This window comes from Pelobates fuscus, chromosome 12, assembly GCF_036172605.1.
Source record: "Pelobates fuscus isolate aPelFus1 chromosome 12, aPelFus1.pri, whole genome shotgun sequence".
Classification (NCBI taxonomy): domain Eukaryota; kingdom Metazoa; phylum Chordata; class Amphibia; order Anura; family Pelobatidae; genus Pelobates; species Pelobates fuscus.
Window position 1 is genome coordinate 869,592 of NC_086328.1, and position 26,844 is coordinate 896,435.

A 26,844-nucleotide genomic window follows, 5' to 3' on the forward strand; every position below is an offset into this window, starting at 1 on the left:
TTTTTTTTTTTTTTCTTTCAAATCGCAATTGCACGTGGTTTTTATTTTAGACGATAACCTGTATCACACAGAACCCGAGTTTTATCCTGAGACACCTATTAACTGCACAGCTCTTGGCTGTGGACTGCTCCGGCATGGGACTGTATGTAAGGTGGAAAGGTAAGGAATAGTCGTGAGCATCCACAAAATCCACCAAACACTGGTTTCAACATGTTCGTTCAAAACCCAAAGGGCAGAGAAACAAAAACTGCTGCAACAAAGTACTTTATAAAACGGCTAATAAAATCCTTTTCCATTCTTCATCCCAGATTCTGCCACTGCCCTGTGCATCTTCCACCTGTCGTGTTTGTAGGATAGATGTACGCATGGTGAGACAGCATTGTTATGCTAACTTAGAGGGGGGGATGACTTCAAGGTATTGCAATGTCCTGTGCTGCTGCTTACAGTCTGTTGACAGTTGAGAAGCCGAACCACCCTCATTAAAGATGGACTCTGATCCATTATTCTCGATCTGGGATCGGGTTTGCTTCCTCACACACAGCTCTGGCCGCAAAACTAGCATTCGCTCCGCTCCAACTCCTGTGACCAATGCCAGATCCTCCACCCGTTGGAAGCCACCCAGCTTTCGCCGATGAATTGTGATGCTTTGGGCCAAGTTTCGGTTAATTCCTGGTAGGGTCATAAGCTCCTCTTCAGTGGCCTGGTTAATGTCCACACAGCTTTCTGGGGAAACCACCTGATTACACAGAGAATTTGCCTTTGGTGCATGACCTCCCCTCCTGCAGCTCACACTGGCTCCCATGGTTCAACGCATCTAAAGAGCCAGGGCCTCTCCTGAAGAACAAAAAGACGCATCAGTCGCTACATGTCTTCCAGCTCTGGGTTACACAAATCTGATTCTGCTCTGAGGTCATAGACGCTGATTACACAAGAAATTATGAACCTGGTACAAGGTTCCACATCTGGGCATTAGACCATGCTTTCCATAGGAAGCCTGTTAATGACTTTTCCCTAGCATAACATCAGTCCTTATAATAATAGAGTGCTTGGTCCCAGCGGTACCTACTCTAAGAATGATCCTAACCCTCAACATTGGCACACGGGCATTCTATCATCCTCCCCCATTGGCCATCAGTGACATTCTATCATCCTCCCCCATTGGCCATCAGTGACATTCTATTATCCTCCACCATTGGCCATCAGTGACATTCTATTATCCTCCCCCCGTTGGCCGGCAGTGACATTCTATTATCCTCCCTCATTTGCCGGCAGTGACATTCTATTATCCTCACCCCATTAGCCGGCAGTGAAATTCTATTATCCTCCCCCCATTAGCCGGCAGTGGCATTCTATTATCCTCCCCCCGTTGGCCGGCAGTGACATTCTATTATCCTCCCTCATTAGCCGGCAGTGACATTCTATTATCCTCACCCCATTAGCCGGCAGTGAAATTCTATTATCCTCCCCCATTAGCCGGCAGTGAAATTCTATTATCCTCACCCCATTAGCCGGCAGTGACATTCTATTATCCTCCCCCCATTAGCCGGCAGTAACATTCTCTTATCCTCCTCCATTAGCCGGCACCTACCCCCATCCTATCAGCCAATTCACTCACCTGAATGCATCTCCTTCAGACACAGGTAAAATATGAAGTCCTTCGTGTCACAGTCGGGAGAGGACACTCTGGTACTGAGTAAAGGTGTGCCAATACTTAATGACTAACAGAGTAACCTTTTCACCACTCGATAAGAGAAACCACTGATTACACCTTGTTATTAGCAAGGTCCCTGTGAGCAGACTGACTAATCTATAGCTAGAGAATTCCCCTCATTCCACTGTTTTGTGTTCATGTGAAATATTCCACTCAGTCCCAAACATCTCAAAAATATTTTATTTAGATTGACAGCCATTATTAAACACCAACTGCCCAGACCGACAGCCATTATTAAACACCAACTGCCCAGACCGACAGCCATTATTAAACACCAACTGCCCAGACCGACAGCCATTATTAAAACACAAACTGCCCAGACCGGCAGCCATTATTAAACACCAACTGCCCAGACCGACAGCCATTATTAAACACCAACTGCCCAGACCGACAGCCATTATTAAACACCAACTGCCCAGACCGGCAGCCATTATTAAACACCAACTGCCCAGACTGGCAGCCATTATTAAACACCAACTGCCCAGACTGGCAGCCATTATTAAACACCAACTGCCCAGACTGACAGCCATTATTAAACACCAACTGCCCAGACTGACAGCCATTATTAAACACCAACTGCCCAGACCGGCAGCCATTATTAAACACCAACTGCCCAGACCGACAGCCATTATTAAACACCAACTGCCCAGACCGACAGCCATTATTAAACACCAACTGCCCAGACCGACAGCCATTATTAAACACCAACTGCCCAGACCGACAGCCATTATTAAACACCAACTGCCCAGACTGACAGCCATTATTAAACACCAACTGCCCAGACTGACAGCCATTATTAAACACCAACTGCCCAGACTGACAGCTATTATTAAACACCAACTGCCCAGACTGGCAGCCATTATTAAACACCAACTGCCCAGACCGGCAGCCATTATTAAACACCAACTGCCCAGACCGACAGCCATTATTAAACACCAACTGCCCAGACCGACAGCCATTATTAAACACCAACTGCCCAGACCGACAGCCATTATTAAACACAAACTGCCCAGACCGGCAGCCATTATTAAACACAAACTGCCCAGACCGACAGCCATTATTAAACACCAACTGCCCAGACCGACAGCCATTATTAAACACCAACTGCCCAGACCGACAGCCATTATTAAACACCAACTGCCCAGACCGGCAGCCATTATTAAACACCAACTGCCCAGACTGGCAGCCATTATTAAACACCAACTGCCCAGACTGGCAGCCATTATTAAACACCAACTGCCCAGACTGACAGCCATTATTAAACACCAACTGCCCAGACTGACAGCCATTATTAAACACCAACTGCCCAGACTGGCAGCCATTATTAAACACCAACTGCCCAGACCGGCAGCCATTATTAAACACCAACTGCCCAGACCGACAGCCATTATTAAACACCAACTGCCCAGACCGACAGCCATTATTAAACACCAACTGCCCAGACCGACAGCCATTATTAAACACAAACTGCCCAGACCGGCAGCCATTATTAAACACAAACTGCCCAGACCGACAGCCATTATTAAACACCAACTGCCCAGACCGACAGCCATTATTAAACACCAACTGCCCAGACCGACAGCCATTATTAAACACCAACTGCCCAGACCGGCAGCCATTATTAAACACCAACTGCCCAGACTGGCAGCCATTATTAAACACCAACTGCCCAGACTGGCAGCCATTATTAAACACCAACTGCCCAGACTGACAGCCATTATTAAACACCAACTGCCCAGACTGACAGCCATTATTAAACACCAACTGCCCAGACCGGCAGCCATTATTAAACACCAACTGCCCAGACCGACAGCCATTATTAAACACCAACTGCCAAGACTGACAGCCATTATTAAACACCAACTGCCCAGACCGACAGCCATTATTAAACACCAACTGCCCAGACTGACAGCCATTATTAAACACCAACTGCCCAGACTGACAGCCATTATTAAACACCAACTGCCCAGACTGACAGCTATTATTAAACACCAACTGCCCAGACTGGCAGCCATTATTAAACACCAACTGCCCAGACCGGCAGCCATTATTAAACACCAACTGCCCAGACCGACAGCCATTATTAAACACCAACTGCCCAGACTGGCGCTGCACTGATAGTGGAGCCCTGGGCACGTTGCTAAAACACAGCGTATTACATACCACAGCAAACTGCAGAATATATTATTTAACAACAAAATTCATAATTAGTGATCTAATCAATCATACACTGAGTGGAAACAGAGAGTTAGCATTAAATATTATATCATCTGATATAAGATCCAGTCTGTCTGAAAAAGGCATTTTATACAGAGAGATCAGCTGACATACAGCGGTGCGGGTGCCATGGTGCGCTCCTTTTTACCCTGTGATGGAAGTCATTAAAGTTTAGTAGATATGTCAGTGTTATGATAGTAGGGTTATCACTGACCGAGTACAAGCAGTGCATCAGATCAGACCATCACGGAGGAGGCCATTTACTTGATGACATTGTAAGAGGATGAGAGGTACACACAGGGTGGGGGAGACCTAAATACACAGGGACTGGACGCTAAAGTATTAGGAATAAGGGTTCTATTCCTACACAAAATAAATGTTTTGGCCTTGAATAGCTTTTTCCCCACTAGTACAAATCTAATCTGAAGAGTTAGCGATCGCCATTTGCATTACTTTATGGCGGTTCTACCGTTTCCATGACCAGTTTAGCTGAATCATTGCAAACCCATACGTCCTGCCGTACAAACATACTATAAACATAATGCAGTCACAGACTCTGGAAGGTGATCAGAACCATAGAATGAATCGACTGCACCGCACAGCAAGTGTGTCTCCATAGCGAGATTATTCTGTTTGTTACTCATTGATGGAGAGCACAGGCAACTAGACACCAGGTTATTTACAAAGAGCAATTCTAGGGAGCAATCACCATGGAAACCAATGGAATGTTCCTGCTGATTGATCTACAGCTGAAACAATCACCATGGAAACCAATGGAATGTTCCTGCTGATTGATCTACAGCTGAAACGATCACCATGGAAACCAATGGAATGTTCCCACTGCTCGCTCCACAGCTGAAGCAATCACCATGGAAACCAATGGAATGTTCCCACTGCTCGCTCTACAGCTGATGCAATCACCATGGAAACCAATGGAATGTTCCTGCTGATTGATCTACAGCTGATACAATCACTGTGGAAACCAATGGAATGTTCCTGCTGATTGCTCTACAGCTGTAACAATCACCATGGAAACCAATGGAATGTTCCTGCTGATTGCTCTACAGCTGAAACAATCACCATGGAAACCAATGGAATGTTCCTGCTGATTGCTCTACAGCTGAAACAATCACCATGGAAACCAATGGAATGTTCCTGCTGATTGATCTACAGCTGAAACGATCACCATGGAAACCAATGGAATGTTCCCACTGCTCGCTCTACAGCTGATGCAATCACCATGGAAACCAATGGAATGTTCCTGCTGATTGATCTACAGCTGATACAATCACCATGGAAACCAATGGAATGTTCCTGCCGATTGCTCTACAGCTGAAACAATCACCATGGAAACCAATGGAATGTTCCTGCTGATTGCTCCACTTTACCCCAAATTGCTTTTTGTATCCAATGAATTCTCCTTCAGTAAGATGTTCAGTGATTACACCAGGACTGTAACACATGGTAGGATAGTGATGGAACTTATGTTATATAAATTGTGAAGTTATGTGAATTAAAAAAAAAAAAAATGAAAGTGCTTTCAGTAAAAAAAAGTGTAAATTTGATTCAAAGGGCCTCCCTAGGTCAGTATTACACATCTCAGTAACGGAATAGTCAGACCATGGCATTATTTAAATATTTTATTAGAAAGCATCGAGACACATTCTGCAGAATAGAACATCTACCAAGACACAGTTAATGAGAAGCTCCATTCACACTAGGCATCTTGGAGCTGGGTCGGCTTCAGGAGAACCTTCTCTCCGGGTTTGAACGCTGGCATTCCAAGGTACGGACAGCTTGCACAGCGGAACGCATCACCTAAATAGCACTAACAGAGAAACAAGAAGGCAACGGGTCAGGGAGTCAGCATCGTCAGTTAATCAGTCCATTAAACTAGTGTCCGCCGTTGTGGGCAGAAAGACCAACCGAAAAAGATAATAATGAGCTTTTTAATGTGAGGGAGCGAGTTTGACAGAAATCCCTCCATCATGGTCTACCATCCCACGAGACAGCACATTTATGCTCCATGTTAATTAGCACTTGGCATTTCACCCATCCATTCCTCCTGCTTCCCCCCCATTTACTGCCATGACTACATCTAAATGGCATTCATCCCCACTCCCACACCAAACCCTCTAATTCAGCCATTCTTTACCCTGAAAATCCACAATATTCTAAATACCGTATCTCCAGAAGGATATTGATACCTTAGAGAGAGTTCAGAGAAGGGCTACTAAACTGGTTCATGGATTGCAGGATAAAACTTACCAGGAAAGGTTAAAGGATCTTAACATGTATAGCTTGGGGGAAAGACGAGACAGGGGGGATACGATAGAAACATTTAAATACATAAAGGGAATCAACACAGTAAAGGAGGAGACTATATTTAAAAGAAGAAAACTACCACAACAAGAGGACATAGTCTTAAATTAGAGGGACAAAGGTTTAAAAATAATATCAGGAAGTATTACTTTACTGAGAGGGTAGTGGATGCATGGAATAGCCTTCCAGCTGAAATGGTAGAGGTTAACACAGTAAAGGAGTTTAAGCATGCGTGGGATAGGCATAAGGCTATCCTAACTATAAGATAAGGCCAGGGACTAATGAAAGTATTTAGAAAATTGGGCAGACTAGATGGGCCGAATGGTTCTTATCTGCAGTCACATTCTATGTTTCTACAGCTACCACTTCTGACCCCATCTCACCATTCCCAGAGTCTCCATTCACCTCGCTCACCTATGTCTTCATTCTAGCCTCTGCCCTCCTTGTCATACTCACATTACCACAGGCTGAGGGTGCAGGTTTTGGGGCAGATTGCTTGCTGTTCTCCTCCAGCTCCTCAGCTAAGCCACATGTGCTGTCAGTGAAAAAGACACACATTTTACACAGATTTACCATAAGTGACCCATTCCCCGGGGCAATTAATCTTGGAATGTTGATTAAAGCCCTTTGTTTTCACACAGACTTTCCAAGACTCTGGAAACATTTAACTTTACGAGCCCGGAGTTCTTGCTCCTCCATGTGACTTCACAGGTAAGAAAGACAGGCTCTAGGAAATAAATATACCCCCCATATGACTATCGCCAGTTTCTCACCAGTTTTTGCATGCTTTCCGTTTCTTTTCATTTTTTTCACCACATCCTCCAGATAGCAGGGATGATGGAGATGGCTTCATAAGGTCATCCTGGTCCAAGAGCTCATCAGAGTCTAGAAGATCCTGACCAAACAGTGAAAGATTCACATTGAACCAATTGTAGATTATCATCACCACCCATAAAGTATTTCAAATTATTCAGCATTAACTAGAATGGTTATGCAGTGGTTATGGTGCCAGGAGCACTCCAACTCCCCCTATTGTGAAGGGTCAAACTGTTTTTGAACAATCTGAATTTTTACCTTGGGTCGGCCGCTCCCTGCCACCACTACTAAGTAGGGCTAGCTCATTGCGGATAGTGTCGGCTGGTTGCTCTAAGCCGCAGAGCTAAGCCCTGTACCTCAGGGATCTTCCGGCTCTCTGACAGTAGTAGTGTGGAGGTGTGGAGCTGCTCCTGGCGGATCCCTTTGACCCCTTACAGCACACCATAGTCGCTGTGGTATTTGGAGTGTTTCTTTAGTTAAGAATACTAAGGCTGTGGTAAGAGGGAAAGAAATAGACTCACCAAATCATCGTCACCCATGTCATTAGCTGACAGAGTCCAAAGTTTCACAGCTGCTGGATCTGCTGAAGGCCTTGCTGACATAAAAAAAATGTTATTAAGAGACTGCCCACCTACAATATAGAATATATATATATAATCTGAGCATAAAAAGCCCGGAATCTGACTCCTCCGCAGACCATCTCACTCTACAGAGCCTGCAGATCCATCCCCACAATTACCTCACCATACAGAGCCCCAAAACCTCCCAGAGGCACACACTCACCAACACACCACTTTCTTCTAACCTCGTAAATCCAACCATTACCTGGAACTTGGCGCTTTGTGAATGAAAGAGGCTGAGACGATCCCACTTCAAAATTGGGTTTCTTTCCACTGACTCGAGCTACAAATATATCCTTTGGAGATACTCCTAGCTGTGTCCCTAGGGCTTCTACCTGCTGGGAGGTAAGTGGCTCCTTCAGCACCTAAATAGAGAGCAAAAACAGCACTCAAAAACCTCCTATAACTCACACTGGTTATATACACAGCCTCCACTCAGCCTTTTCACAGAAATAAAGAAGAACAACAAATATTCCTTCCCACACCTCCTTTAACACACACTACCTGAGCAGCATGCTCACTGCAGCTCCCCACACCTATAACGCACACTACCTGAGCAGCACACTCACTGCAGCTCCCCACACCTCCTATAACACACACTACCTGAGCAGCACACTCACTGCAGCTCCCCATACCTCCTATAACACACACTACCTGAGCAGCACGCTCACTGCAACTCCCCACACCTCCTATAACACACACTACCTGAGCAGCACGCTGACTGCAGCTCCCCACACCTCCTATAACACACACTACCTGAGCAGCACTCACTTCAGCTCCCCACACCTCCTATAACACACTACCTGAGCAGCACACTCACTGTAACTCCCCACACCTCCTATAACACACACTACCTGAGTAGCACACTCACTGCAACTCCCCACACCTCCTATAACACACACTACCTGAGCAGCACGCTGACTGCAACTCCCCACACCTCCTATAACACACACTACCTGAGCAGCACTCATTGCAGCTCTCCACACCTCCTATAACACACTACCTGAGCAGCACACTCACTGTAACTCCCCACACCTCCTATAACACACACTACCTGAGTAGCACACTCACTGCAACTCCCCACACCTCCTATAACACACACTACCTGAGCAGCACACTGACTGCAACTCCCCACACCTCCTATAACACACTACCTGAGCAGCACACTCACTGTAACTCCCCACACCTCCTATAACACACACTACCCGAGTAGCACACTCACTGCAACTCCCCACACCTCCTATAACACACACTACCTGAGCAGCACACTCACTGCAGCTCCCCATACCTCCTATAACACACACTACCTGAGCAGCACGCTCACTGCAACTCCCCATACCTCCTATAACACACACTACCTGAGCAGCACGCTCACTGCAACTCCCCACACCTCCTATAACACACACTACCTGAGCAGCACTCACTTCAGCTCCCCACACCTCCTATAACACACTACCTGAGCAGCACACTCACTGTAACTCCCCACACCTCCTATAACACACTACCTGAGCAGCACACTCACTGTAACTCCCCACACCTCCTATAACACACACTACCTGAGTAGCACACTCACTGCAGCTCTCCACACCTCCTATAACACACACTAGAGATACGCAGAGCTTTGAGTCCCCTTGGTAAAAGAGTCATGCTAAATGATGATAAATGAAAGTAGTCCAGAAATGGCTACGTGTTTGATTGACCAGTAGAACGCAGTATTTGTATTCCTATTATTGGCTTTATTAAGCACCAACATTTGGTGCAGTTCTGTACAATCGGAGAAGATGTGAAGTAATTAAGGTGATACAAGACAGAGAATATCACGCCCAATATAGGTGTACCGGTATTATACGTACATAGGTCTTTAGGTTGTTCAACACAATTGACCTCAGAAGGAAACAAAAAAAGATGATAATATTGCAGCACAATATGATGTATATAAGTAATAGACTTGAATTCTTGTGAATAATACACTCACATTTGTCAGAGCTAACTTAGAGCTCTGCTGTTGTGCGCATGGACAATATAATCCCCGTCTAAGGATGTATGGTGGTTTCGACCAAAACACAGGTACTCAAGATAAGGAGGACGGGGCCTGACCTCTGAGTGGAGCAGCTCCCGCATTTCATGTCGATCCAGCTCCCGCATTTCATGTCGAAATTGCCTATTTACCTGCAATTGGAAGGCATAATGTGCTGCATCTCAGTTACCCCATGAAAGGGGAACACGCAGTGATCACGGTGGTGCCACTCAAGATGTCTCTTCCAACGGAATTAATTAAGCGAGCACTGAGGCCTACTAGCGCAGCTGATGTGGGGGAGGCGGCCGCTACCCTGCCGCTGATGCTGGCTGGTACTTTGCATATGGGCCCCAGGTTCCCTCCCCTCTAGGCCAGCGGGGTTTATGCCGGTCCCAGGAGCTCACCTCAACATTCTACAGCTCAGCTCAGTTAAGGGCACCCTACTAATAAATTGAGTTTAGTACAGTTCCTGACTCAATTATTGTAACGGATCGCCTGGCACCCCGACTGGGTACCTCCGTCAAACGATGCTCTTAGTGCTCACCAAGGACCATCAGCACCGCACTCGACACCATAACCACCGCAGACCCCACGCCGCAGCTTGGTTGGGGTCTCGCCATCTTCCACCCACTCTTGACCCAAAACCAGGGTCCAGCTTCTAGTAGGTAGACCTCTCTTAAATACAGAGAGCAGGAACCAAGAACAAGAACAGGTCTTACAAGAGCTAGTGATTATACTCTGGGGAGTATAGTGATTATAGCAATCCCCAGAGTGTAGGTCTCCAATCCCCCAAACATGAGCCAAGACTTCATGAAGGGTAGAATAGGTCTGTCTAATGCAAGCCAGCACTCACAATTTATACAATTCATCAGGCCAGAGGCACACCCCCTGGACCTGATGGAACACAGGCACACAAACCAATCAGAACAATACAACAATGTCCGACACTCCCACATACAGCACACAAGCCCTCCCCTCTGCTTGGGATATAATTAACTAAGACAATGGACTAACTCAATCAACTCTAAGCAGAAAAAAACATAAATTTTTACAAACCCCAAAAAGTACCAAAAAATACAACACATCCCCTGATAGCCCTGATCTGGGTGAACAACATATCCAAAAATCACCCAGATCGGTTCAGGTGTTCAGGAATTTACTGTAAGTCTTATTTTTGCCCCACCGTGCACATGGTCCCATGCCCAAAACAGTTCCATACACTCGACAGCAAAACACTGCTGGGCAATTTAAGATGGCCGCCGCCACATGTTTGAATCTGTTCCAGTTAAAAGTCCAAGGGGCAGAAACAGTGCCTTTAAAATCCAATATGCCCAAATAGTGTTTGTAAAGGGCAATATATCCCAGGGGCCATAGTCACAGGGCAAGAGGCTGTCAAGCAGGCCTCTCCAAATCCCAGTGACGAAGGTGCTTTCATCACAATTATCTCCCATGCAATTATCTTGTTTTGTGTGGGAGTGTCCTGGACCTGAGAACCAATGTATTCATGTGTTTGTTTTTGCTGTAGTCTACTCTCAGGTCCAGTGGGAAATGCCCCTGGAATATGTATCCGGAAACCCCTTGCACGGTGACCTGCATATAAGGCCAGTTGTAGCTGCCATTAAACGAGTTCAACTTCACCCTCAACACAGAGCCTCGGCTCGTGATTGTAGGGAACAGCTATACCAGCTAATATCACTAGCTCTTGTAAGAACTATCCTGCTTTACTCTCTGGAGAAGGAGAGGTCTACCCACTGGAAGCTGGATCCCTGACTTGGGCCACGGGTGAGTGGAGGACAGCGAGACCCCAGCCAAGCTGCGGGGGCTAAGGAGTCTACAGTGCTGATGGTGTCCATGCGGTGCTTATGAAACGCAAGGCTTACTAGGAAACAGCGATTGGCGGAGGCACCTAGGTAGGGTGCCAGGCAGTCCGTCATGATGCCTATGGGGAATCTTGCTAGGCCTTCGACTCCTGAAGCGACGTGCCTCCAAGGCTCTTTACTCTGCTACCCATCATGCAAAGTCAGTGACCCGGATAGCAGAATTCCTGCTCCAGCTTCCCAGATTGAGAGCACAGCGGAACAGCAGCCACGGGATCATGATCCTACCACCTACTTACCGATTTTTTCTCATGGTGTGATTCCAAATCTCATCTTACCGGTGTGGTTATGGCCTCAGTGGACTGTGCTATCAGGTTCCAGCAGCTGCACAGAATGGCTATCGGCTTGCTTCAGGCAGTCACATCCTGTCTGCAATGCGGGCTGTTATTTGTGATACCTTATGAGCACTGGGGGTGACTCCTGCATTTAATAAGCTACATTTTACACTTTTTATCCTGTAAATCAAACGTCTCAGCGGTTAACGTACAGGCAATCTCAGCATCTAAGAGCCACCCAAACGAATAATATATTGCCTGTTTTTGTTTCTAGTCACACTCTTGATTTAGGATTAGCCTTCCTCTCTGCTAAACTGGTTTGCTTCCCACTAATGAAACCTTACCTTCTAAAATTGTGCTGCATTTGCAAAGCGCCATGTACTGCAATATTACCTGCGCTACGCAGCTTTATGATATGCATTATTCTATGTAATGGGACAATCCTGTGTGCTTTGTAGCAGGGGGGCGGAGTCTGACCGCCAAGCTAAACAGACGTGTGGGGAAGGAGCTCCTGCTGGGCGACCCGAAAATAAGGCAATATAGACGGCTATACAGCCCAAGGACTCAACAGAGTGCACTACCCACGTCGGGGGTGCACCAGGGATACCTCTTTGGAGCCTGTTGGGGCGCATAGACCGAACCATAACCTGAGGCCTGCAGGAGTTGGAGCAGGGGAGAGGCGGCCGCTCTCTTCGACACCAGATACCCCAAGAATCGATACCGACTTCCTAACCCCCCTCCCCCCCCCCCCGGACCGACGGGGGTTATCCCGGTCTCCGCTAGACAGGCGGGCTAACGCCAAAAGCGAGTAGAGAGAGAGCCTGGATAACTGGCAAAAGCACAAGTCTGCCGGAGCGTGTCCAAGATGGCTGCCCGACGAAAGCTACAGAAACAGAACGCGAGCACCCAGTTCCACCCGCACCCCCTGGAGGCCCTGGACCGGCTCTGCTCAACCTTCTATGAGATGCTGTGTGACAGGGGTATGCCCTACCTTCATGCGGCTCGGGCGGTGACCTCGTGGATTCGCCCGTGACCCGCCGACGCCACTATGGAACCCCACTACGGGCCTTCGGGGCAGCCGACCGATCACGTAAGCCCCGACACACAAGAGGGCGAGAAGTGGAGCTCGCCGACCCAAACACATACATCAGCCTCCAAAAACGTGGTAAGGAGAATGCCAAGCAGCCCCAAAGCCCCTGCAACATGCCCGAGCACGGCACTTCAGACCAACGAGCTACCATACGGCAACCCAGGGCTGGAGCCAACCACCGCGTGGCGGCACAAGAGGTAACTCAGCTACACCGAGCCGGGAACCGACATGCAATGGGAGAATCCATACCTGTCCATAAGAACAACTCCACAACATGGCCCTTGTATGGGGTCGGCCGATTCTGGGCCAGAGCTGGTAACGCCACATAGGGCACCACAGACGCTCCAGAACCAAGATGGGAAACTGACTACTGGCATAAACAGTTGTTGTTTACGTTGCTAAGCTATACTCTCACGCTATCTATCACCCCAGCTTTATTGCTAGAGGCAACTCTTTCCTGATAATCATATGTACTCTCACACCCACTAGCAATGCTCCTGACCAGAAGGCTACTGGCCAACCCCATGCCAACTAGCCTGCACGTCTGGCGGCACACTCATAAACGAAAACTCTTACATTGTATACCTAACTAGCCTAACATGTTTATACTCACTATAACCTACTAAGCTTGCAATATATTAGAATGTTTACACCTGTTTAAAATCTTCAAATTGAGCTTACTTACACACACATACACGCATGCATGCCCTCTACATCTTGTCCACCGATTATGTGATGTGTTGGGAACTTTAAGCTTGCTTATACTATCATAATCTAAAAATAAGCTATGTTTCTCATGCCATTGTCTCACTAAAATGTCAATGTACATGCTGTCGTGGCGTTATTAAGACGTTTTGTACCCGCATGCATGACAAAAACTGCAATTTTACTTACCGTAAATTTGTTTTTCCTTAATATGGTGGCAGTACAATTGGGATGTACTCTTCCCTTAGGCCAAGCATCTAAAAGAAATAATTAACATAAAAAGTCCCTCCCCTTACCAGGTATAAGAGGCCTAACCAGCCCAGAGACCTCAGTGAACTTATAAAACACCCAAAAACTATATACATATATATATACACACATTTATAAAGGGGGGGAGTGATGTACTGCCACCATATTAAGGAAAAAGGAATTTACGGTAAGTAAAATTGCAGTTTTTCCTGGCATATGGTGGCAGTACAATTGGGGATATATCGAGATCCACACTAAGGGCGGGAAATTAGGCAATAAAATGCAACACCTAGTGCCCAAAAAACTGCGTCAGAGGCAGAGAATACGTCTAGGTTGCAACGCTCCAAAAAAAGTGTTGAAAGAAGACCAGGTAGCCGCCTTGCATATACCTTCCGGAGAAGCACATGCCATCACTGTGCCAAGAGGCAGTCATAGCACTAGCAGAATGAGCTTTCAAGGAGGCAGGCAAAGGTAGATTCGAGCAAGAATAAACCAATTAAATACTATCCACCAGCCATCTAGCTAAAGAGGCCTTGGAGGAAACTGCCCCATAAAAACACCAAAGAAATTCACAAATAGATGATCAGTCATGCCATACGAAGATGAGCGGTCCCATTGTATTTGTCTAGACCAATCCACATTCAGATGGCTTCAAACAAATTCCAATCCAGAAAGGATGGACCATACAAGGAAGGAAAAAACAGGCTGATTGATAACCTTGGAGGAGATGACTTTCCAAAGAAATAAGGGCATAGGGTACATAATCACCTTATCAGGAAGAAGTATAGTAAAGTCAGGAGAGGAAGAAAGGAGAACCACTATCCTCTTAGCTGAAGAAATGACCACAAAAACACTTTTCAAGGTTAGATTTTTTTTAAAAAGCTGCATCCAAAGGTTCGCAAGGCTGAGAACACAGATTTCAAAACTAAAGACAAAACCCAAAAGCAAAAACAGCTTCACTTAGGAGGTTAAACGATTAAAAAAATATATATGAGAGGACAAGAAGCCCCATATATCACCAAACTTGACTGAGAGCGGAAACTTGGACTTTAAGGGTGGACAGACTAAAACCCTGAGAAAAACCACCTCGTAAGAACGCCGGATAGTAACAATAGGAGAAGCACGTCCAAATTCTTTAGAAGACAGAAGAGGCAGAGTACCTGGTAGAATTTAACAGTAACAGAAACCTCACTACTTCAATGCCCCTACCATGTAGAATTAGATTAGCCGTAGCCAAGCCGTCAACCTGAACATGTTAAATAAAAACCGAGAACCAGCTGTGGTTTAGTCAGTACGGCACTATGGCCAGCATCCGAGCTTAATCTGGTGTCCCCTTCTGCAGACCCTTGGGACAAGGTTCACCAGGAAAAAACTGAAAGCAAGGTGAAATACCCCCCGGATCGAAAGACCACCCATTACCATAGGCTCGTCTACCTTGAAGAGGGAGGCAAACGACCCTACCTTTGCATTTGATCAACTTGCCATAAGGTCTAAGACTGGCAGATTGAATCTCCTCACCGCCCTAGCGAAAAAATTACTGGATTGAGGGACCACTTGTTCTGGGACCATTCTGAACTGCTGAAATTGTCCGCTGCTGTGTTGTCTATACCTCTAAAGTGAATGGCGGAAATGAAGTCCCGATGACTACGAGCCCAGGACATAAACCTTGAGCCAAGGAAATAAAATATTACAACTTCTGTACTGCCTTGTACGTTTAGGTAGGAGACCGTAGTCTGATTGCCTAACCACAGCTTTACAGCCTTCCCTACAAAGAAAACCTTGAACTACTGAAGAGCATAGAGAACCGACAACAATCTTTTGAATTATGAAGATTATTCTGTATCCTTTTATGACCCAACACCCTGTCATAAGCGATACAGGCAACCCGTATTTGAAGAGTTTGTAGAAATCACAATCCAAGATTCGTGACAAAAAGACCGTATAAAGAAATTTTATTCAACCAACAAGAGAACTTTTCTATTGCATGAGCTGATATACCCATTAAAAGAATAGAAGTCTTCAAACTTCCTAGACTATCGAACAAAATTTTTCACTGTAAGAGCCTCGAATTTGCTCAGGCCCAATCAACTGCTGGGATTGTAGAGGTCAGATGACCTAAAACCGGCAAGGCTTTCTCACCGAACCTACAGACAGCCGAAGAAGGTATATCATCAAACCTCATCTTCATACACTTTCTCATGTGAGATGAACCTACCAAGTGCCTGACTCGATCAAAACCCAAGAAACAGGACAGACCTCGTAGGGGCAAGGTGAGATTTTACTAGGTGATAAACCAAACATATTCTTCCAGGATTTCTAGCGTATAGATTTTATAGCGCCTCTATACTGTGATTCCTAGTAACTTAAAAACAAACTGTGAAAAGAGTGAGGACCTATGTAAAAAAACCTGGGTGCACTGTCTCGAAGTATACCTGCCTTTTAAGCCCACCGACAAGGCATCCGAGAACGAACTGTACCTGCAAGCGCGGGCCATGTCATCAGAATACCCCAGCTCCACAGAGCCAGCCATTCACATCGGGCTTCTCAAGAGGCCTTCTTCCAGGGGCCAACAGTGGACTGATTCCTGGTAGAATGAGGCAAGATCGCATCCATGATTACAGCTGGTAAGGTGCCCCTTTACAGCTCAATGGACTCAATCATCTCTATGGCAGCAGCCTTCCAACTACAGGCATCAATTAAGCAGATTGACGAAACACCGCAGATCTTCCGCAGCTGTGATTGTGGTTCAACCCCTCGTCCAGCACAGGCTCTCACAGGCCTGGGGCCAGAAGGGTACCATACACAAGCATGGAACTGCTGCCTATTGCCTGAATCTCCCTTGCCGCATGACAGCTCTACACTCCATACAGCATGAACCTGCGAATGGGACAGTTAGCCTCTATGAACTATCGGTGTGCACCATTAGCTTGCTGAACACCGGAGTTGGCTGAACATGTATTGTATACTGTGTGCTTACATATGCCCTGAGTCCCCTCTGAGCTAAGTAACCATTTTCATACTTAACACGTTTACTTCACGTTCAGTATAATATAACCCAGAGGTATGGATGTCTTGCATGTCTCAAACCCAAATAAGTGTCACTACGTTTTGCTTTTTATTCGCATAGCATAACACATACTGACCTCTGGTCCAGCTAGCGAGACACGTTAGATGCTCTTGCTATAGACATAACTTGATGCTAAACGTTTTCGGTTGTTACTTGTTCATATATCTTACTGGATTCTTATTTCAATTTTCCTTACCGCACGGCAACACGTAATTAGACATTTATACTAGACATATCTGCATAGCATGACTTACTCGATAAAATGTATTTATTTTTTTAAATAATTTGTGCACACAATATCAATGCCATGCCAATGTTATAAGAGGTCTGAAAATGCAAGGTTTACTCCGCTGTCGTGGCGAGGCAAATCTCACTCTGTATATTCTTTGCGCAACAAAAATAAAGAATTAAAAAAAAAAAGTGATAATACAGAATGGTTTTTGAATCCTTTATCGATATTCCCACAATGCTCTGCTGGTCCAGTTTCCAGCGGCTTGGTGGTTCTTCCTGTATATTGGAGGCCACATGGGCTCCCCAATAGATAAAATCACACTTGCCTATTACAGGTAGTTACATCTTTCAGGTTATATCATTTTCCAGTGTTGTTAGATTTAGGTTGTTTTTAACCTACACGTGTAGAAACCTTTTCTATCGATCATAAAAAGTTTTCAATTTTCTTCGGGCTTACCCTCGTATAATTTTTTGTAAGGTGCATTGTTAAATTGGGATCTTTCTGTAATTAATCTTCTTTTAATAGGTGCCAGTGCTTGTTAAGGATTTATTATTGTTATAATCTAATACAATGGGTAAAGGAAACTTTGGGTTCTTTTTCTAGGAGTTCATTAGTGTTTGATTTATAGCAGACTCTATACCTTTTGTTTCGATTACGTGAGGGGGTTATGATACAGATTACTAGTGATTGGAACGCAGCTACGCCATTTTTAGCAACGTATGAAGTCTAATGAGACTACCAATGATTGACAAACGCCCCGTCACTTCCGGAATGATGTGTGCGTTCCTAATCGAGGTGCATGAAGTCTAATGAGACTACCAATGATTGACAAAAGTTGCGTCACTTCCGGAATGATGTGTGCGTTCCTAATCGAGGTGCATGAAGTCTAATGAGACTACCAATGCTTGACAAACACTGCGTCACTTCCGGAATGACGTGTGCGTTCCTAATCGAGGTGCATGAAGTCTAATGAGACTACCAATGATTGACAAACGCTGCGTCACTTCCAGAATGACGTGTGCGTTCCTTATCGAGGTGCATGAAGTCTAATGAGACTACCAATGCTTGACAAACGCTGCGTCACTTCCGGTATGACGCATGCGTTCCAGCTTGGTAACAGGAAGTTGTTAAACAGACTCACCAGGAAATGATCAGCAATTTATATAAACTGGACGCTATAAGGACCCAACTTCACTTCTAAAGAAGCCTTGAAGAGGTGAAACGTGTAAAGTGAGACAGTTTTACAACTATTTTATTGCTTTTATATATTGTTTTGGTTTAATACAAAGTTAACTTTTATAGATATACTTCCCGTTTTATTACCTATTCACCATCTTGCTTCCTGGTGAAATCATATCCTCAGGCGGGATTACACCACCCTTGCTGTTACACTAGAGCAAGTTTTGCTTTGGGAAATGTAAGTACATAAAAACAAAAACAAAAAAACAGATGAAGATAAAGTAAAGTACTTCGCCATTGGTGTTTTCTGTATTTGCCTTCACCTATATCCTGCATACTGCACTTTATCTGAAGTACCTGTGTTGGTTGAACCACCATACATCCTAGACGGTAATTATACCGTCCATGCGCCCAACAGCAGAGCTCTAACAAATGTGAGTGTATTGTACACAATAATTAAAGTCTTTTACTTATATACATCATATTGTGCTGCACTATTTTGGTGTCTTTTTTTTTTCATTCTGAGGTCAACTGTGTTGAACAACCTAAAGACCTATGTACGTATAATTACGGTACACCTAGATTGGGCGCGATATACTCGGTCTCCTTTTAACTTGTCCTGGAATCCTTGTACTATTTACTGCTGCCTACATTTTGTACGTTTTTTAGTACTATAGTGAGAGCCTATTATTTCTGTTGTATGATTGAGGAGATAATTAGCTAGGTGTGCTATAAAGGAAGCAGAGAGCATGCTGGGTGTGGACAGCTCCCATACATAGAGATTTATTTATGAAGGGCTATTATGGGAGCTGTCTACCTAGATTAGGGGTGTCAGTAATAGGTACAGAGGGGGAGCAGACATGGTGCAAGAAGGGGCTTTGTATAAATGAAGATGCTTCTTCCAGGTCTGACACAGACGAAGAATCATGAGCATTGGGCGTTGTGTTTAGAAAAGTATTAGCTTAAACACGGCAGGTTTCAGACTTCATGCTCCATAATTTTCAGGCAGCCTTTAGAGCCCTAAATCCTTTACTGGGCCGAGCTTTGTGCACACAGTAACATTAACCCAGGCATTCCTCGTATAGCACGGTAACATAAAGCAGATACTACGGGACATGTAACGCTGGCATATTTATACAGTTCCCCACGCAAGGGGTTTCCACACAGTGAGTTCAGGGGATTACTCCCATCATGCAATGTAATTCTCCCAACAGGCTTTGCTGCACGAGAAGGATACTCCCACTAAAATGGGCAATTAAGTGGATTATCCCCTCGTGCAGCAGAACTGACAATCTATATTAAAATACGTTTTTTACGTTTCATTCGGCAGATTTATGTGACCGAACGTTCGGTAGATAGCTGGGGTCTGAGCGCATCTTTTGGGAGAATACCGCTCAGTTCCCAGCTGAATTGACCGAACGCCGCATGAAATACTTTTAACCATCGAGTTCGGTTTAAAACTACCGAACACCGATGGGGAACGAAATGGGATGAGAGCGGAACTCCCGAACGCTCTGGAAGTCCAGCGGTGTTCGCATCATTGAGTAGCCGTTTTTAGTACCAGGCGCTCGACGACCGAACACCGCTGGAGAGACAAAGGATCCAAGATGGCCGACCGCCGCATGGTTGGTAGTCGAACGACGGCCACCTAGGAGAGCCTTTAATTACCGATTGCAACATTGTTGCAATCGGTTAATGAGCGCCACACGACTAAGCGTGTGGTCCACTTGGGGAGCCCGTATTTGGTTGGCGAACGGCCCGTATAGCCGCAATTCGTCAAACGAAGGGTTTGCATGCTGGTAGCTTAGGGCTGCCAGCATGCGAACGGCCATAGATAATACACACAAAATACAAATATACAGTCCCCCCCCTTACAGCCTACGGACAACCTTGATACAGCATAGTCCAGAAGTGGCTAGGTTTGCCACAGGACACATGTGATGGAAGCTGTCTCCTAGCTCAAACTGAGCAAAAGAAACACTTCAAAGGGTGCCTGCGGTTTACAAAGCAGTGCCAGTCACTACTTAACAGTTTATTCCCCGTTTAATAGACACTCTTGACTCCGGATTCCAATGATGAGTTGGTGGAGCTGGAGCTATGCTGTGAGATACTAGGGGTAGTGGTCAGTGATTGGCAGAGAGTGTCAGCTGACGGCAGTCAGGCAATTGATGTTCAATATCTGGTATGAACTAGTATCGGGCGACCATCATGTGACACCTTGTTCAGTGTTTGGGTATGAGGTTGAGGGGATATTTATCACTCCATCCAGTGGTAGGCTGATGTTGTAGGGGTGCTAGGTGAGAAGTAGCTCCCGGGGGTCCCTGATGGCACAGAAAAGTAGCTGGTTCAGATCGGGATCCCAAGTCGGGGACCGGGTTTCTAATACAAGCACATAGAAGCAGTTACTGATGCAGAGAGTAGAACGTTCACTTTAACTACCATCAACACTGATGCTGTGAGTTAAACACAGAGTATCAGGATGGCCCCTTTAACTCTAGCAACCCCACTTCTGGAGGCATTACACTCAGCCTTTCAGAACCTGGGCTCCCGCAACATCTGTACACTGACACCAACACTTCAATGAGTCAAAGTGAATTCAGAATCAATTTCACATTTAAGGCAGAGTATTTGAACTGGAGGCATAGACGACTTGGAGAATGTGAAAGTACATCGAGGGAGGACAGTATGGAATGAAATCATAAAATAAACACAGCAAACACTTACCTGAGTCACATTTGTTAGACCTGAGAGTTTGAGAGCAGAAAAGAGCAGAGTTGGGGTCCGTAAAGATTCCCCTTTACCTAGGAGAATAGCATCTGATTAGAATGATGGGTATGCCCCAAAATCGCATCAAATACTACACAATGTGACTCAAGGCAAATAAAGCCACTTATATGGCTTCCTGTCCTGGTAACCAGCGCGGAATAGGTAATGTCCATTACACACAGTGTGGTGGGAGGGGGAACCCTTACCTGTTTCAGAGATCACAGGCTCCTGAATAACCACTGTCCCACCTGGCTTTAGGATACGAGCTACTTCTGCCAGGACATCAGAACTGTGAACACACACGCTGCCAGACACCATGCCAAGGAAGATGGCATCAAAGGATGAATGAGGGTGGGCGGCTGAAAAAAAAAGATAATAGAAGATTAGGAGCGATCGGAGGGGACAGGCTGTTAGGTAACCTCGGATGAAGGCTTTCCATGCAGAATTCACTAGATTGTATTAAACTTGGTTCAGGACTAGTGATAATCCGCCTGGATCTGGGCAAGTCCACTAGGAACTCTTTATGTTGGGGTTATGACTCTGCAAAAGCCGGTTACTTCAACAACTAAAAGTCACTTTTCACTAAAGCTGTAATTAATGAGAGCGCCATGGCAATAAACTCAGATTTTTAGCAAATTAAATACAAATGCTAAAAGAGCAGATTTTAAACATTCTCCAACTAGACTCTGTTCACAGCCCGACTACTTTAACCTCAATTTTAACATTTGGATTTGTTAAATTAGGAGTTGGGTGAAAATCCAGGCAGACATTAGTAGACTATAGAACTTTTCTGTCCAGACATGGTCATTTCAGGACCCTGGTGCAATCATTTAAGTCACTGAGGACAGAATCGGTGACTTACACAGTATCAGACGCTCCACATTCTCCACTGCCACCCTTCCATCTGGAGACACTGCTTCTTGCATTAGGGACACCAACTGTGCCAGAGCCTCAGGAGAAGTACTGCCATCCCATGTGACAGCCACATGGTGACCACGGTGAAGTGTCACGCCAAGACTGTCCATCCTGCGTCAAGACAAGAATGGCTCAATTTAATGCTCCAGAGAGTCCACCATCTACAGATTCATTCACACGCTTTTTATAGAGCGACTGAACCGATCCCAACAGTAACGGTATATGTATGAACCAGTAATCCCTCCATTTACAGATTCATTCATACGCTGTATATAGAAGGACTGAACCTGTCCTAGCAGTAACGGTATATGTGGGACCCAGTAATCCCTCCATTAACTGATCATTCACACGCAGTATATAGAGCGAATGTACCACTGCTAACAGTAACTCTATATGTGGGACCCAGTAATCGCTTCATTCACACGCTGTACATAGAGTGACTGTAGCGGAGCTGCAATATTAAATCCCCATATCTCCGCTGGTACAGGAAGTAATCCAAGTGGAGCGCTGAAATAAAGGCAATATCCCAAATCCCCCAGTAACCGGACGAAACACCGTTCTGGGAGTCAACTGAGGTTTTTATTCACAAGCTCCAGTATTTATGTGGTTCCCCATGCAAGGGGTTTCCTTAATCACTTTACAGGGTTTATACAGGACTACATGGAATATACAGGACATTTCTCCCATCATGCACTGCTGTACGAGAGGGATACTCCCACAGAATATCCTGTTAAGTGGATTATCCCTTCGTACAGCAGAACCAAGCTTTTTATTAAAAAAAATATAACTGGCACATTATTCGTGCTATTGTACCGAGTGACATATGAGTAGCTAGCTGGGATCTGAGCGCATACTTCGGTAGATTACCGCTCAGATCCCAGCACAATCAACCGAACGCCACACAAAATACATTTTAATATGAATTCTCAATAAAACACACGAATGCACAGTTTGAAGGAAAGTACCGAAAGACCGGTGTTCCCGAACGGTCTGGAAGTCCAGCAGTGTTCGTGCCGTCGAGTAGTCGATTTTAGTTCCAGGCCATCGACGACCAAACACCGCTGGGCTAAAAGTGAATCCAAGATGGCCGCCACCGCGTGGTCGGTATCCGAACGGCGGCCACCCTGCGAATCAATTAACTGGGGAACGCTACAATGTTGCAATCTGTTCATGGGAGCCACACAACCTCCTGTGTGTGATCTCCCATTCGATACTTTGTTCGTTTCACAAACAGTGTTGAAAGTCACTGTTCGTGAAAGTAGCATTTGAATGCTAGCGGCTTTCGCGCCACTAGCATACAAATGCCCTCTATCACCGTTATAAGCAAACACATAAAACCACATAGGTTAAACAGCCTTTCTAGGACAACCATTATATATATATATATATATATATATAAAAGAATAGTCTGAAGTGGCTAGGTTTGCCACAGTGACTGAACCAGTCCTGGCAGTAACTCTGTTAATGGAGGGATTACGGAGTACCAAATATAGAGTTAATGCAAGGACCGGTTCAGTTGCTCTATCTACAGTGTGTGAATGAATCTGTTAATGGAGGGATTACTGGGATTCATTCACACACTGTATATAAAGAGACTCAACCGGTCCTAGCAGTAACGATTTATGGTAGGATATTACAATATAATAATATAATAAGTGGGATACAGTGATATCATGGTGGGATATTACAATATAATCATATAATAAGTGGGATACAGTGATATCATGGTGGGATATTACAATGTAATAATATAAAAAAGTGGGATACAGTGATATCATGGTGGGATATTACAATATAATCATATTATAAGTGGGATACAGTGATATCATGGTGGGATATTACAATATAATCATATAATAAGTGGGATACAGTGATACCATGGTGGGATATTACAATATAATCATATAATAAGTGGGATACAGTGATATCATGGTGGGATATTACAATATAATAATAAAATAAGTGGATACAGTGATAGAATGGTAGGATATTACAATATAATAAGTTGTGGCAAACCTAGCCACTTTAGATTGTACTGTTATAGGTCTAAAGGCTGTCATAGAAAAGCTGATACAATTCGGTTAATGTATGTCTTCATGTATAACTAATAGAGAGCATTCGTATGCTAGCGGCCAAAAGCCACTAGCATTCATATGGTAGTTTCACGAACAGTGACTTTACACACTGTTCGTTAAACAAATAAAGTACCGAATGGGAGCCCACACACAGGGTTAATTGATTTCCCGGGTGGCCTTCGTTCGGCTACCGACTATCAGGCGGCGGCCATCTTGGATCTTCCTTTTGCCCAGCGGTGTTTGGTCGTCGAGTGCCTGGAACTAAAATCGGCTACTCAATGGCACGAACACCGCTGGACTTCCAGGCCGTTCAGGAGCACCGGTCTTTCGGTATTTGTTCTCCATTATGTATTCGGTACTTTTAGGATGAATGTATAGTAAAGTGTTTTTCGTGCGGCGTTCGGTTATTTATGCTGGCATCTAAGCGGTACTCTCACAAAGTGTGCTCTCAGACCCCAGCTATCTACCGAACGGTCATTCGATACAATGGCACGAATAATGTTAAAGTTACAGATTTTTGTGTAAAAAGCCGGTTCTGCTGTACAGAGGGATAATCCACTGAACAGGATATTCTAGTGGGAGTATCCGTCTCGTAAAGCAGTGCATGATGGGTCCTGCATGTTCAATTCCACATGTAGTGCTCTACTGTATAACCCCTGTAAAGTAATTAAGGAAACCCCTTGCATGGGGAACCACATAAATACTGGAAGCTGTGAATAAAGACCTCAATTGACTCCCAGAACGGTGTTTCGTCCGGTTACTGGGGGATTTGGGATATTGCCTTTATTTCCAGCGCTTCACTTGGATTACTTTCTGTACCAGCGGAGATATTGGGATTTAATATTGCAGCTCCGCTACATAAGTGGGATACAGTGATAGAATGGTGGGATATTACAATATAATAATATAATAAGTGGGATACAGTGATAGAATGGTGAGATATTACAATATAATAATATAATAAGTGGGATACAGTGATATCATGGTGGGATATTACAATATAATAATATAATAAGTGGGATACAGTGATATCATGGTGGGATATTACAATATAATAATATAATAAGTGGGATACAGTGATAGAATGGTGGGATATTACAATATAATAATATAATAAGTGGGATACAGTGATAGAATGGTGGGATATTACAATATAATAATATAATAAGTGGGATACAGTGATAGAATGGTGGGATATTACAATATAATAATATAATAAGTGGGATACAGTGATAGAATGGTGGGATATTACAATATAATCATATAATAAGTGGGATACAGTGATAGAATGGTGGGATATTACAATATAATAATATAATAAGTGGGATACAGTGATAGAATGGTGGGATATTACAATATAATAATATAATAAGTGGGATACAGTGATATCATGGTGGGATATTACAATATAATAATATAATAAGTGGGATACAGTGATAGAATGGTGGGATATTACAATATAATAATATAATAAGTGGGATACAGTGATAGAATGGTGGGATATTACAATATAATAATATAATAAGTGGGATACAGTGATAGAATGGTGGGATATTACAATATAATAATATAATAAGTGGGATACAGTGATAGAATGGTGGGATATTACAATATAATCATATAATAAGTGGGATACAGTGATAGAATGGTGGGATATTACAATATAATAATATAATAAGTGGGATACAGTGATAGAATGGTGGGATATTACAATATAATAATATAATAAGTGGGATACAGTGATATCATGGTGGGATATTACAATATAATAATATAATAAGTGGGATACAGTGATAGAATGGTGGGATATTACAATATAATCATATAATAAGTGGGATACAGTGATAGAATGGTGGGATATTACAATATAATAATATAATAAGTGGGATACAGTGATAGAATGGTGGGATATTACAATATAATCATATAATAAGTGGGATACAGTGATAGAATGGTGGGATATTACAATATAATAATATAATAAGTGGGATACAGTGATAGAATGGTGGGATATTACAATATAATCATATAATAAGTGGGATACAGTGATAGAATGGTGAGATATTACAATATAATAATATAATAAGTGGGATACAGTGATAGAATGGTGGGATATTACAATATAATAATATAATAAGTGGGATACAGTGATAGAATGGTGAGATATTACAATATAATAATATAATAAGTGGGATACAGTGATAGAATGGTGGGATATTACAATATAATCATATAATAAGTGGGATACAGTGATAGAATGGTGAGATATTACAATATAATAATATAATAAGTGGGATACAGTGATAGAATGGTGGGATATTACAATATAATCATATAATAAGTGGGATACAGTGATATCATGGTGAGATATTACAATATAATAATATAATAAGTGGGATACAGTGATAGAATGGTGGGATATTACAATATAATCATATAATAAGTGGGATACAGTGATATCATGGTGGGATATTACAATATAATAATATAATAAGTGGGGTGTAATGGTGTAATAATACGATAAGTGGGGTGTAATAACATAATAAGTGGGGTGTAATAACATAATAAGTGGGGTGTAATGATCTTATTATAACTCAGGATTGGAGAGCTGGTATCACTAACCTGTCTTCCCCACTTCCTGTCCCGTCTTCCCCACTTCCTGTCCCGGCTAGCCCCGCCCCGGAAGCAGCAGCCTCTGAAGTACTGATGAT

General features: G+C 44.1%; 2 protein-coding genes across 2 annotated transcripts; both read right to left on the reverse strand.

The window, feature by feature from the left end:
* Positions 1–2,011: 2,011 nt before the first annotated feature.
* On the reverse strand, positions 2,012–5,391 carry LOC134579032 (prion-like-(Q/N-rich) domain-bearing protein 25). The gene is made up of 2 exons (XM_063438163.1): positions 5,317–5,391; positions 2,012–3,883 (listed from the first exon to the last, which is right to left on the reverse strand). Exons 1-2 carry the CDS (start codon positions 5,389–5,391, stop codon positions 2,012–2,014), a joined length of 1,947 nt encoding a protein of 648 aa, XP_063294233.1.
* A 159-nt stretch (positions 5,392–5,550) lies between these two features.
* Positions 5,551–26,819, reverse strand: CIAPIN1 (cytokine induced apoptosis inhibitor 1). The gene is made up of 9 exons (XM_063438181.1): positions 26,756–26,819; positions 22,006–22,169; positions 21,350–21,502; positions 21,102–21,178; positions 7,892–8,051; positions 7,588–7,661; positions 7,024–7,145; positions 6,707–6,785; positions 5,551–5,756 (listed from the first exon to the last, which is right to left on the reverse strand). The coding sequence occupies exons 2-9, from the start codon at positions 22,166–22,168 to the stop codon at positions 5,646–5,648; spliced, it is 939 nt and encodes a 312-aa protein (XP_063294251.1). The 5' UTR covers position 22,169; positions 26,756–26,819; the 3' UTR covers positions 5,551–5,645.
* Between the last annotated feature and the right edge of the window lie 25 nt (positions 26,820–26,844).